Consider the following 13,708-nt stretch of genomic DNA (forward strand, 5'->3'; position numbering starts at 1 on the left):
ATTAATAAAGAACCAGAAACTTTGAAGGAGCAGGATAGAACAAACTCTTGATACATGACTGACATTACACAGTCCATACTCAACACCATATCTAACTGGTAATACAAAAGTTAAAAACAAACACACACTCGACATTGAACACAAATGGTGGTACAAGAAATGGAACACATGACGCAAAGGCCACCATAACAGAGACTGTCACTAGTCAAAAATTTATCAACCACAAAACACAATATTCCATCCGATATAGTGTCTTCTTCCCTACATAACTACAAATGGTCCAAAGTAATTTCAATAAAGATGGATGGAAATTGGAATGAGTCACCAACGAGTTGAAAACAAAAGGGCAGTAAACTGAAACTGGTGGAAGAGGGCCCAGATTCATGCACAAGAGCAATTCACCATATAATCAGAAAACCATGTCAAAAGACCCACAACATCAAGCCGAATCATCAATTCACCGAATCATTGATCATATTGAAGATGCTCTAACTTATTCAATTCTGATCTTATTAAGTCAGATATTACCAAAAAAGACCACATATGCAGCAAAAATAGCCAACCTTCCACGATTTCACTAACCATAACCCATGATAGGTAGCCAAGACCAAATCTAAAGACAAAATTACCTCTCGCTTGTCCGGAATCTTATTGCCATTCGCTTGATTCTATCCACAATCTGCTATTTAGAACAATTTGGCTTCAGCTCAAGCTGAAGGCCCATATTCCAAACATCCATGAGTCTCTTTTGTAAGAAGCCTTGTTCCTATGATTCATATCATCATCACGAAGTGGAACTTCAGTTGATGGGCTGTTTAGATTTGTCAAAAAAACTTATCTGTTAAGTCCTTTAATTCCCTTCTTACGTAGTTTCTTAAAACTCTTACACGCTATAACAATAACCCCATCTTCAAACAGATCGGCTAAGCAAGTTTCCTAGTAGTCATCTAAATTCACAAATTTGTCATTTGGAAGAGATTGGTCTGAATCATTAAAAACACATTCTACTTCTGCTGAATGGGGTTGCGTGTCACTTCGGCAGTGAGACTCCGATTGCACCATTGGCTCCATGTCAGTCCCAATTGCATTTTGGCATGGGCTGTGATTTTCTGAATGTGGTAATTGATGAACATGATCTTACTTCCATATGCAAAGTTTAGGCATGAAATTCATTCAAACCAAGGTATTATTACTTCCATTTTTTATAATTTTTTTTATTCCTAATTACTCCTAATTCAAGATTTTTAACAAAAATTTAATGAATAAAATATCTCTTTCTTTTTTGACAAGTTATTTTCTCTTAAAGAATAATTGTTATGAATTCACATTGAATATGTACAGGAAGAATTTTGAATTTATAAGTGTGATATTACATATTCTATCAAGTAAATCTTTCAAGAAAGAATAATGATTTTGTGATAAAGTGCTATAAAAGTTAATTTAGATGAGATTCTGATATTATGTCAAACATTTCAATAAATAGAGTAGGCATGATGACTTAAGCTCATCACAAGAATGTCAAGGATTCATATGAGTAAAAATGTTATAAAATATGAGTTTATAAATATTTATGTCATATATCTTATGAAAGAAGAGGATGTCTCATAAATTTATGTGAAAAAAAATTATAAAATCTTGTATTGAATAAATAAGAGAAATGGTGTGAGTTTATAAATATAAATGTTGTACATTTGATATAAAAAATATCGATATTTAAAAACTCAAAAATAAATTCACACTCGTAACAAAAAAAACATAAAATAAAAAAAAATTATCTAAATGTATGAATAATTGGAGATAGCATGAATCTCACTTCACTTCAAGAATTTTCCTTTTGTAAATTTTAATAACAAGAGGGAAATCAAACCAATACAAACTATTTATTTTCTTGATTAAAGTTAAAGAAACAACCAATAATACTCATCAACATTTTCCTTCACTCGGAAACTGGAGTGCAAAAACCAAAAAGGAAAATAAAAAATAAAACAAAGGGGATAATATTGGCAGCGTGCTGAAATGGCAGAATCTAGGCCTTACGATTCCAAGGACAAGTAACTCCAAACTCAAAGCCTCCCACCTTGTTTCCCGGTTTCTAGAACCCTCCACTCTCTCCCTTAAACCCCTTCACTAGGGTTTTTACGTCTTTCTCTCAATACCCAAGATTTTGTCTTCGCTGTTTGTTGCCCAACTCTCTCTTCCTCCAGGGCTTGCCTTTGATGGCTCCAGTTCTAAGTAGAAGCTTGGCTACTCCATCTTTAGCGTCTCTCCCTTTGACAAACCCCAACAAGGCCTTCGCTCTCAGAAGCGCTTCTCTACCACGAAATGGTCTCCACAAGGCCTTCTCTTGCACGGGGTTAAGGTGGAAACTTGGGAAGAGAAACAACCGAATTGCTGTTCGGTGTGAGGCGTCGGCAGTTGCTGAGAAAGAGGCCGACGAGACCTCCGGGGAGAAATTTGAGTACCAAGCCGAGGTGGGTTTCTCTTGCTTTTCCTGGAATTGCTATTTTTTCCTCCTTTTTCTAGTTTGGTTTTTGATGGAATATGTGTGGGTCCACTTAATTGGTTTATGAGAAAATGAAGGAAAATGGTGTTACTTAATGCACTATGAGAAATAAAAATCACTGCTTTTTTCTATTGGATAGAGCTTTGTTGGTCAATGGTAGCTGTTTATTATATTGACGGTTTTTGTACTTTGTTTTCGATTCTGAAAGTGGTATAAGTTTACTAATGGTTGCAGGTTAGTCGCTTGTTGGATTTGATTGTTCATAGTCTGTACAGCCACAAAGAGGTGTTTTTGAGAGAACTTGTAAGGTGAGGTTATCAATCTCCTGGTATCAGTAGATTTAAAAAAAAAAAAAAGATTCCTAGTTTTCATTTGAAATGTTTGGTTTCATAGGCTTTGACTCATGGTTTCATTATAGAGACAGTTTATGTGTTTGCATTTGTGAGATTTGTATTGAAAAGCTTTTATGGTTTTGTGTGCTGACTACTGACAAGGTTCTTTTTTGTGCTCCAGTAACGCAAGTGATGCTTTAGATAAGCTTAGATTCTTAAGTGTGACTGAGCCCTCTCTGCTTGGTGAATCTGGGGAACTAGAGATACGTATCAAACCAGATCCTGAGAATGGGACTATTACTATCACGTATGTTTGTTTATGACCTTTTTCCATAACCACATTCTTGAATAAATTGAATTGATAGAGTAGTATTTCATTATTTTTTCTAATGGATTTGCAGAGATACTGGTATTGGAATGACAAAAGAAGAGCTCATTGACTGTCTTGGAACAATTGCTCAAAGTGGTACTTCGAAATTTCTTAAGGCTCTTAAGGTAATCTCTTTAGTATTTGTAAAAACTATCTATTCTAAGAAAAAACTATCTCTTTAGTATTTGTAAAAACTATCTGTTCTAAGAAAAAACACTACTGTTTTTGGGTCACTTATTGGGCATCTTATTATCTGTAGGAAAATAAAGATCTTGGGGCCGACAATGGTTTGATTGGTCAATTTGGTGTTGGATTCTATTCTGCTTTTCTTGTTGCCGAGAAGGTAATGTGCTATGTGCTTAATTTATATTTTGCATTAAGATCTTCTGCTTTCTGTATGAAGCCTTTTTTGTCAATAATTTTCTAGTTAGGTTGCTAATTGTGTTTGCTTGCTTATATTATTCCATAATCAGGTTGTTGTGTCCACCAAGAGCCCAATGTCAGAGAAGCAATATGTTTGGGAAGCTGTGGCTGACAGTGGCTCCTATGTGATTAGGGAGGAAACTGATCCTGAGAAGCTTCTACATCGTGGAACACAGATTACACTTTATTTAAAGGTAATCTAGCTGCTCATTCTTTTTTACTCCCTTGCAACCTGTTTGAATATTTTCGTGTATTTATTAACATTTGTATGTTTAAACATTAAAAGAAGATAGTAAATGGAATTGAGACTTTAATATAGTGTGTTGTTATATATGTTAACTTTCTGGTTCTTCAAATGTACAATTCTTCTAAGGCCAAATGTGGTCTACGATATTGCTCTCTTGCAGTCAGATGACAAGTATGAATTTTTGGATCCCACCAGAATTCAGAATTTGGTCAAGAATTACTCTCAATTTGTTTCTTTCCCTATCTACACTTGGCAAGAAAAATCGAGGACAGTGGAGGTGAGTATATACATTTCTATTCTAGTTTTGATATAAGTACTTCCTTTCCTTTTCTACTAGTTCTTTAAGCAAGTGAAAACAATTTACATGAGAAGTTGTTGCCCCGTCCCGGTGTGACTTCTCTCCTTCTCCTTATGTGCTGATGTTGCCCCTCATTGGATGACTAAGTTGTTTTAATTGTTGTTAACTTTCTCATCATTTTTTTATATTTTATAACTATAAATACAAACTGTTGAAAGTACTTGTTTACTCTAAAGGTGTTACCACTGGGCTAAGCCGTTTAAAATATTTGCGAATTTTCTGTTTTTACCTGATCTTCATACATACCAAGGAGTCACTCTGTTTTGTTATAAGCACTTGAGTTTTGAGCGCATAAAAGATTTAGCTATTTAACCATTCTTTACTATGTTTGATCTTTGGGCAGGTGGAGGAGGAAGAACAACCAAAAGATGGAGAAGAAAAGCCAGAGGTAACTATGCCATGCTTCTTGATGTTATTGTCGTAGCGAACATTCTGCTTGGTTGATATTTTGTTATAGTTGGTTTATGTGCTTGTTGCCAGGGTGAGAAAAAAAAGAAGACAACTAAAACTGAGAAGTATTGGGACTGGGAATTAGCAAATGAAACAAAACCAATATGGGTGAGTTTTTGTTCTCTCTGCACAATAACATACAGTTTCTCATGCTGTTTTGTCTTTAGAATATTTCTCTATTTTCCATATAGTTTTGTTGTTTTGTACCATTATGTATGTGTTTCTTTGGGCATGGTGTAGATGCGAAATTCTAAGGAAGTTGAAAAAGATGAATACCATGAATTCTACAAGAAGACTTTCAACGAATTCTTGGATCCACTTGGGTACACGCACTTTACTACAGAGGTATGCATTGGTTTCTTTGTTTTACGAATTGACTTCCTATGCATAGCTAGAGTTGTTAATGTTTCTTTATAACCTTGCAGGGTGAAGTGGAGTTTAGGAGTGTTCTGTATATTCCTGGCATGGGGCCTCTTAACAATGAGGATGTAATAAACCCTAAAACAAAGAATATACGTTTGTATGTGAAACGTGTATTTATCTCAGATGATTTCGATGGAGAACTGGTAAGTTTTAACTTGGTCACATTGTAGCTCTGTTTGTTCATGCAGTAATGACTTTTCTTAAGGGAACTTATTATGGTGCTTTGCATTGAACAAAATTCAGATGCCTTGAAAATATTAAAACTGAAAAGTTTTAGTCTGTTTGATAATCTCTTTCTGCTTTACCATAAAGCCATGAAAAGGTCTTGTATTATTTTGAACTAGAAAAATATTTCTAAAATCTACTTGTATATGGCAAGCGAAGATATATTGAAGATATTCACCAAAACATAGGAAAAACGGTTGTTTAATTTCTTTTATTGTGTTTTGTAGGGGCTGTGATGATAGATAGAGTCTTTCCTTGTGTTAGTGGCTTGTGTTAGCTTTAACTTGTATTAAACCTTAATGTTATTTTGCAGTTTCCACGATACTTGAGCTTTGTGAAGGGTGTTGTGGACTCAGATGATCTTCCTCTAAATGTTTCTCGTGAGATCCTTCAAGAAAGTCGAATTGTAAGATTAATTTTGTTTGCAATTCTGTAGTAATATCAACATGAGTTTTATACTTCCACACGAGTGCACATTTTTTTTTTTTGAAATTATGTGTGCACATTTATCCTCACATAAAATTCTTATTCTCGGTTTAGGATCCATGAGTAACTCTGCTAACTATTTAGCAGTTACTGTTATTTACCATATTAACTATTATCTGGTTATCATGGTTTAGGTGAGAATTATGAGAAAGAGGCTTGTCAGGAAAACATTTGACATGATCCAAGAGATTTCTGAAAGTGAAAACAAAGAGGTATACAGCATGATGGAAACCATGTGTTTTTTAACCATTGCTCACCTAAAATTTGTTGATCAACTTGGAGTATGGCGAACTTGATTACAGGATTACAAAAAATTCTGGGAGAACTTTGGAAGGTTTCTAAAGTTGGGCTGCATTGAAGATTCTGGTAATCACAAGCGTATAACACCACTACTTCGGTTTTACACATCAAAAAGCGAAGAGGAATTGACAAGTTTGGATGAATATGTTGAAAATATGGGTGAGAATCAAAAGGTTATTTATTACTTGGCAACTGACAGCTTGAAAAGTGCCAAGACTGCTCCGTTCTTGGAGAAGTTGGTTCAAAAGGACATTGAGGTATGTTTGTGCATTTGGCATTGGCTGTAAGGCTCTAAATAATCATTATTTTGGTCTTTAGGCTGCCACACATGATATTTAGAGTACTTGTAATTATGTGATTAAAATTATTGATATTGTCTAGCGAATTACCTGGATCATCTTCAGGTAGTCTTATATCTTGAGATACTAATGGAAGACTTAGCTTAAGAATAAAAAAAATTAACGTTGGTTGTTTCTTATAGCTGATAGGATGGTAGAGGCCTTTAAGTTCTTGTTAGTGTTAGTAAATCTTAGACCTTTGTTGTTGTTCGTTTCCCCTTGGTAACTGATATGGCTTCTTTGCTTTTTTATTTTGATGTTCCTTTGATGACTGATTGAGCGTCTTCTTTTTAAGGTTCTCTATTTAATTGAGCCCATCGATGAGGTTGCAATCCAAAATCTGCAGACCTACAAAGAAAAGAAATTTGTTGATATTAGCAAGGAAGATTTAGAACTTGGTTAGTGTTTATGATTTCTTCCGTTTCTTTTCTTTTTTTTCGTTGGGAGTGATCTTGGGCACCTTTGCTCTTCATTCCTGATGGCTTTGGTGTGAATCTGATGAAATTTGTTGTTATACCAGGTGATGGGGACGAGGTCAAAGAGAGGGAAACTAAACAAGAATACAATCTTCTCTGTGATTGGATAAAGCAACAACTTGGTGACAAGGTGGCCAAAGTCCAAATTTCAAAGCGTCTAAGTTCATCACCTTGTGTGCTTGTTTCTGGCAAGTTTGGATGGTCAGCCAACATGGAAAGGTTAGCAGTATTTTTTTACTTCTCAACAAGAGTCATAGACACATGTAAAACCTATTCTTCAACTAATATTTCGATGCATTATGCAGGCTGATGAAAGCTCAAGCTCTTGGAGATACTGCAAGTTTGGAGTTCATGAGGGGAAGGAGGATACTGGAGATTAACCCAGATCATCCAATTGTTAAAGATTTGAATGTAAGACCAATTTGGTTAGACTTGATTGAAGATGTTTTAGTTTTAATATTTATCTTTTAATTAGTTAGTGGAGAAATTGGTATGATAAAATGGTTGAAGACATCTAGCTAGGGCACCATCACAAAGAAGAATGACATTATTAACTCAGATATCTGCAGACTCTCTATAATTAATGTGAGATGTAGTAGCAGTTACTCTAGTCACACTAATGTCTCAAGAGATTTGTATTCGCGATTTGACAGAGCAGTTACACTTCATTTTGGCAGTAGTGGTGGTCAAAATGTTGATTGTAAGGTGTATTCTGAAAATGTTGATATGTCGAGGATTGCTGTCCTTGGTTTTTCTTAAATGATTTTATAGGCTGCAAATATTAATTGTGCCTGTCTTAATTAGGGTGTTAATTTTGGTTATTTTCCGTGCAGGCTGCATGCAAGAATGCACCTGACAGCAATGATGCCAAGAGAGCTGTTGACTTGTTATATGATACAGCATTGATCTCCAGTGGTTTTACTGTAAGTGGACAGAATGATATGTTCTGTTTAGCTAAACATAGTTGCAGCATTTTATGTATCATCGAATTATTCTTACAATCCTCTTCATTATACAGCCCGACAGCCCTGCTGAGCTGGGTAACAAGATATATGAAATGATGGCAATGGCACTTGGAGGAAGATGGGGTAGATCAGAGGAGGATGAGGCAGAAGCACCAGAAGTTAGTGCTGCTGAAAGTGATATGAATTCTAGTGAGAATTCAGAGACCCAAGTTATCGAACCATCAGAAGTGAGAGCAGAGAGTGATCCTTGGCAAGACTAAACAAATCTCCTGTAACATTCCAATAAAATTTTTGTGTATTATTGGATTGTTATTCACGACATAAATCCAGAATGAGCGAGTGAGAAGGAAAGTGGAAAATTTTGAGAGTTGGGTTGGGGAGGGAAGATAAAAAGTGGTTGTGATACGGGAAGGCCGAAAGGCAAAGCTGTTGGAAGGAGAGGAGGCTTACTGATGATATGTGTCGATGTTAAATCATTAATGAAACTTGTTAAACGTAGGCATTTCTTGCTGTCCCATCCTTTCATTATTCAATGGTTGCAGAAACCATAATTCCCCGCATTGATTCCACGATTGCAAAAGGGTTTATTCCAGGTTTGATTGTACACTGACATGCTCAAGGATTTTGCGGTGGGAGATGGTGTCTGCTTTTAGTTGGACGATTAGAGTAACTTAAGCGAGGCCAGCTTCGATCAGTTCCAGCAGTCTTGGACTCTTGTTGTTGATAGTTAGAAGAAGAACATTTAATGGTCCAAAAACATACCGGACAACGTAAATAAGTAACAGGGGTGAACACCCAAGAGTCAAAGACTACAAGACAGTCATAAGCTGCAATCTCGAACTCACGTTCCTCCCCATCGGCTCTTACATTCCCCTCAACCAACATGACAGCCACCGACACCAACACCCACATCCTGGTATTCCCCTACCCAGCCCAAGGCCACATGCTGCCTCTTCTCGACCTCACTCACCACCTCTCTCTCCACGGCCTAACCATCACCATCCTAATCACCCCCAAGAACCTCCCTTACCTCTCATCCCTCCTCTCCACCCACCCTTCCTCCATCACCCCCCTCATCTTCCCTTTCCCTTCTCACCCTTCCATCACCCCCCTCATCTTCCCTTTCCTCCGGTAACCTCGCCATGATGACCACTCTTTTCAAACTCTACGACCCTTTACTCCACTGGTTCACTTCTCACCCCAACCCTCCCGTCGCCATCATCTCCGATTTCTTCCTCGGTTGGACCCATCATCTTGCCCTCCGCTTGAAAATATCCAGGCTTGCTTTTTTCCCGTCCGGTGCCTTTTTAGCTTCCATCGATGATTATCTATGGAACGACGTTGAAAGGTGTAAGCCTTTGGACGAGATCGAGCTTTGTTCTTTGCCTGGTTCCCATGTTTTCAAAGCCGATCATTTGCCTTCTTTGTTTCGGTTGTATCAAAAATCTGATCCCAACTGGGAGCCTGTCAAGGATGGCAAGATCGCAAATACAAGAAGTTGGGGGTGCGTTTTTAATTCCTTTGATGCCTTGGAAGGTAAGTTCATGGATTATTTGAAGAAAAGATTGGGTCATGATCGGATTTTTGGGGTCGGCCCACTTAATTTGGCGGGCCAGGATTCTTCTGGTCGGGGGAATGCGGGTTCGGGTTCTGACTCGAATGACCGGGTACTGACTTGGCTCGATGGATGCCGAGAAGGTTCTGTTCTTTATGTCTGCTTTGGGAGTCAGAAGCTGTTGAGAAGGGAGCAAATGGAAGCTTTGGCTGTTGGACTTGAAAATAGTGGTACCCGTTTTCTATGGGTGGTGAAAACGGGTACGACCCGACAGCAGGCTGAGGGGTTCGGGGTTCTGCCCGAGGGGTTTGAGGAGCGGGTGGTGGGTAGGGGCCTGGTGATAAGGGAGTGGGCCGCGCAGGTGCTGATATTGAGTCACAAAGCAGTGGGTGGGTTTTTGAGCCACTGCGGGTGGAACTCGGTGTTGGAGGGGATAGTGGGTGGGGTCATGGTATTGGCTTGGCCCATGGAGGCTGACCAGTTCGTGAACGCCAGGCTCTTGGTAGAAGATATAGGCATGGGAGTTCGGGTGTGCGAAGGTGCGGACGCGGTTCCAGACTCGACTGAGTTAGGTCGCGTCATTAGTGAGTCAATGAGTGATGGGGGGCGAATGAAAGAGCGAGCGAAAGAGTTGAAAGATAAGGCATTGGGAGGTGTAACTAACGGGGGAAGCTCTGCCAAGGATTTGGTAAGGCTTGTTGGAGAATTGCGTAATCTTCAAGTGAGATGAATAGTTTTGAATATAAGTTTTATTGAAATTTTGCTTGTAAAATTTTATTATTTATATAATAATACTAATTATTTTTGTTTTTCATCTTTGATTTAATTGGAATCATATAATTAATCATGTCAAAGTTTTTTGGTTTAATTGTTGTAATTTTTTTATAATATAATTTTAAATTAAATTATAGAAGATAAAAAATGGAGAGGAACTTAATCCCATCAAATATATGCTTTTATTAACTATTATAGTTGCGAATTATTATTATAAGTAAATTGAGATATTGCAAATTATACAAGAGATTTTGGGTTGAATTGGGAAATCATTAAGAATGATTTTATGACATTTTAATTTTGGATAAAATATATAGATTTTTTCAACTTTTAACTATATACAAATGAGTTTATTACTTTTTAAAATAAACATTTTGTTTCAAATGTATAAAGGATGTTAATATTTAAATTTAAAATTTTTAAAATATTTATATTCTTTTTTCATTATTTTTCTTTCTTTCATGTCGACTAATGATCCTCTCTTACCCCGATCAGTCACCTCGTGATTGAATCTAATCATGAAATGCCACATTCGGCTGAATTTTCTTAAAGAGCATCAAATTTGGGGAGTGTTAATCTAATGCTCCCCGAGAGAGTGTAATCTGGTTGAATTTAGCTCTCTTTGTCCAAATTTGGTCGATGGGAGGTAAATAGAGTTTTTTTTTTTGAAAACTATAGTTTAGTAATTTTTAAAATTAATAAAAAATAAAATTATCTTTTTGAATTAAAGTTTATTTGAATTTTTTGAATAATTTAAAAATTTTTAAAGTATTATGTCAAAAATGAATTAAAAGTTGCACATGGATTAATTGATCTTTCTTTAATTGAATTGATAAAGTACATTTTTTTAAAAAATCAATTAATCTTAATTAAGAAAGCTAGTTTAGCATCTCATCTAGACATTATGACCAATATTCAATAGTTTTTAACAACAATTAATGAGTGCTCATTTTGACTTTGTTTTTTTGATGTCAAAGTTTTTTATTTTTGTATTTTGTTTTAAATTTATCATTAATTAAAATTTTAAAAAATTAAATCTAAAAATTAAAAATGTTAGACCTAAAAATTCAGAGTAAGAACTTACTATTTTGTTCGGGAGGAGCAATATGTTGATTCATTTTTGCATTATTAATCAATTAAGAGAATTAATCAAATAATGCGAGTTTATTCATATTTTAATTAATTATTTTTTATAAAAAATGAAAAAAAGATAAAAAAAATATATAAAATAAAAAATAAATAACAAAAACATCAACCAAAACGAAAGGTCAATTTATTATAAAAATTTTATAGCCAAAATTTTCCCAACTTACTTGAAAATGGTACCTAAGATTTTCCCCTTAATATATTAAAAAGTATAGAATTCACATGTCAATTGCAATATTTTACCTATTTGCTTATTGAGAAAGTGCAGCATTTAAGGCAAAAAGGACTCTGCCTGCCCCTCTACTTCGGTCCTTGGCTGTATCCATATTTAAAGATAAAGTAAAAAAATATGCCTATGTGAAAGTACTGTATGAAGGGGGGAAAAGAGGCAAAGGGTTCATCACACATACAAGCTTACCATGGAATCATGGTGCTATAAATAGCCAAGAGTTCTGGCAAGCTTTCATACTCCAAGTCCATTTAACCAAAATGGAGTGGCCTAGCTTTTCAATGTCTCTGCTTGTTTCTGTTCTTTTGTCATTTTGGCGGGCAACTTTAGGCCAAACTCATGAGAGCTTCCTCCAATGCCTTCTCCTACATTCTGATGACAATGTTACTCCTATCTCTAATGTCATTTACACCCAAAACAACTCCTCTTATACATCTGTATTGAATTTTTCATATGGGAATCTTAGGTTTTCTACACCAATGACCCCAATACCTTTAGTCATTGTTAAGCCCATTCATGTCTCTCACTTCCAAGCAACCGTTAATTGATCAAGGAAACATGGCTTGCAGGTTAGAGTTTGAAGCGGTGGTCATGACTATGAAGATCTTTCTTACGTCGTTCAAGAGTCATTCGTCATAATTAACTTGATTGATCTACGATCAATCAATGTTAACGTAGGGAGTAAGACTGCGTGGATTTAAGCTAGTGCAACTCTTCGCGAATTGTATTATAGAATTGCAAAAAAAAGTGCAACTCTTGCCTACCCGTCTGGTGTTTGCCCCACTGTGGTTGTTGGTGGCCACTTCAGTGGCGGAGGTTATGGCATGTTGATGTGCAAGTTCGGCATTGCAGCTGATCATATAATTGATGCACACTTAGTTGATGTTGATGGAAGAATTCTTGAGAGAAAATCCATGGGTGAAGATTTGTTTTGGGCTATCAGAGGAGGTGGGGGAGTTCGTTTTGGAGTCGTCGTGGCATGGAAAGTTGAGTTGGTTTCTGTTCCGCCACTTGTGACTGTATTTACCATAAACAAGGTCTTGGAAGAGAACGCAACAAAGCTTGTTCACAGGTGCCAATACGTAGTGCCTAAGAGTCCTGAAGACTTGTTTCTGAAAATCTTCTTAACGGATGTGAATTCAACCCGAGAAGGAAAAAGAACAATACAAGCTTCTTTTGTTTCCATGTTTCTTGGCAGAACCGATCAGCTAATCAAGTTGATGCAAGAAAGCTTTCCGGAGCTTGGATTGGTCAAAAAAGATTGTCACGAAATGAACTGGATCAAATCTATCATCTACTTTGCAGAAATCCCAAATAGTTCACCACTCGATGCGCTGCTTGATAGGAACTTATATCCTGAAACGTTCTTCAAAGCAAAATGGGACTACGTCAAGGAACTTATTCCTGAAACTGCACTAGAAGGGTTATGGCAAAGGTTCTATGAAGAAAAACCAGGGACCGTGGAACTCATCTTTAGTCCTTACGGAGGCAAAATGGATGAAATCCCAGAGTCTGAGACCCCATTCCCTCATGGAGCAGGAAACCTATTCAAAATTTATTACGAGGTATTGTGGGAAGAGGAAGATAATCTAGCACCTCAAAGGCACCTATATTGGATGAGAAGGCTTTATAGCTACCTGGCTCCCTACGTCTCGAAATCTCCAAGGGAAGCCTATGTGAACTACAGGGATCTCGACCTTGGGACTAATAACAAAGGAAATTACACGAGCTATAGACAAGCAAGCAAATGGGTTGTTAGATTTTTCAAGAACAACTTCAACAGGTTGGTTCGAGTAAAAACTATGGTTGATCCACACAATTTTTTTAGAAATGAGCAGAGTATACCTCCTCTTATACGTGAGTAAGGAGCAGAGAGATGAACAATTAATAAGTGAATTATAGATAGTGAGAATAATTAATCTCACTGTTTATGACTTAAAATGTTTTTCGTTTCTTTATATAAGGCATAAATAAAGATGTTGATTATTGGAATGTTTTAATAAAATGTTTCCTTTAGGATGAGTTAAGACTATATAGACCCATGTTTAATAAAATCATATAAAATAATATTTTCACTTTTTACTTTAATTTCACATAAACGTAATAAG

The 13,708-nt window shown here is 36.4% G+C and overlaps 1 protein-coding gene and 2 pseudogenes across 1 annotated transcript; all 3 read left to right on the forward strand.

The window, feature by feature from the left end:
• Positions 1–2,076: 2,076 nt before the first annotated feature.
• CR88 (Chaperone protein htpG family protein) lies at positions 2,077–8,394 on the forward strand. Its single transcript, XM_021437282.2, has 19 exons — positions 2,077–2,471; positions 2,738–2,811; positions 3,017–3,142; positions 3,237–3,330; positions 3,465–3,548; positions 3,679–3,822; positions 4,036–4,152; positions 4,577–4,621; positions 4,714–4,791; positions 4,924–5,028; positions 5,109–5,249; positions 5,645–5,737; positions 5,952–6,029; positions 6,120–6,374; positions 6,751–6,853; positions 6,976–7,150; positions 7,237–7,342; positions 7,765–7,854; positions 7,950–8,394. The coding sequence occupies exons 1-19, from the start codon at positions 2,217–2,219 to the stop codon at positions 8,154–8,156; spliced, it is 2,370 nt and encodes a 789-aa protein (XP_021292957.1). The 5' UTR covers positions 2,077–2,216; the 3' UTR covers positions 8,157–8,394.
• Positions 8,395–8,538: 144 nt separating this feature from the next.
• LOC110423140 (UDP-glycosyltransferase 89A2 pseudogene) lies at positions 8,539–10,279 on the forward strand (annotated as a pseudogene).
• Positions 10,280–11,860: 1,581 nt separating this feature from the next.
• Positions 11,861–13,465, forward strand: LOC110423528 (tetrahydroberberine oxidase pseudogene; annotated as a pseudogene).
• The last annotated feature ends 243 nt before the right edge of the window (positions 13,466–13,708 follow it).

The sequence above is a fragment of the Theobroma umbraticum genome, unplaced genomic scaffold (assembly GCF_002168275.2).
Source record: "Theobroma umbraticum cultivar Fairchild unplaced genomic scaffold, ASM216827v3 scaffold_20.0, whole genome shotgun sequence".
NCBI classification, from domain to species: domain Eukaryota; kingdom Viridiplantae; phylum Streptophyta; class Magnoliopsida; order Malvales; family Malvaceae; genus Theobroma; species Theobroma umbraticum.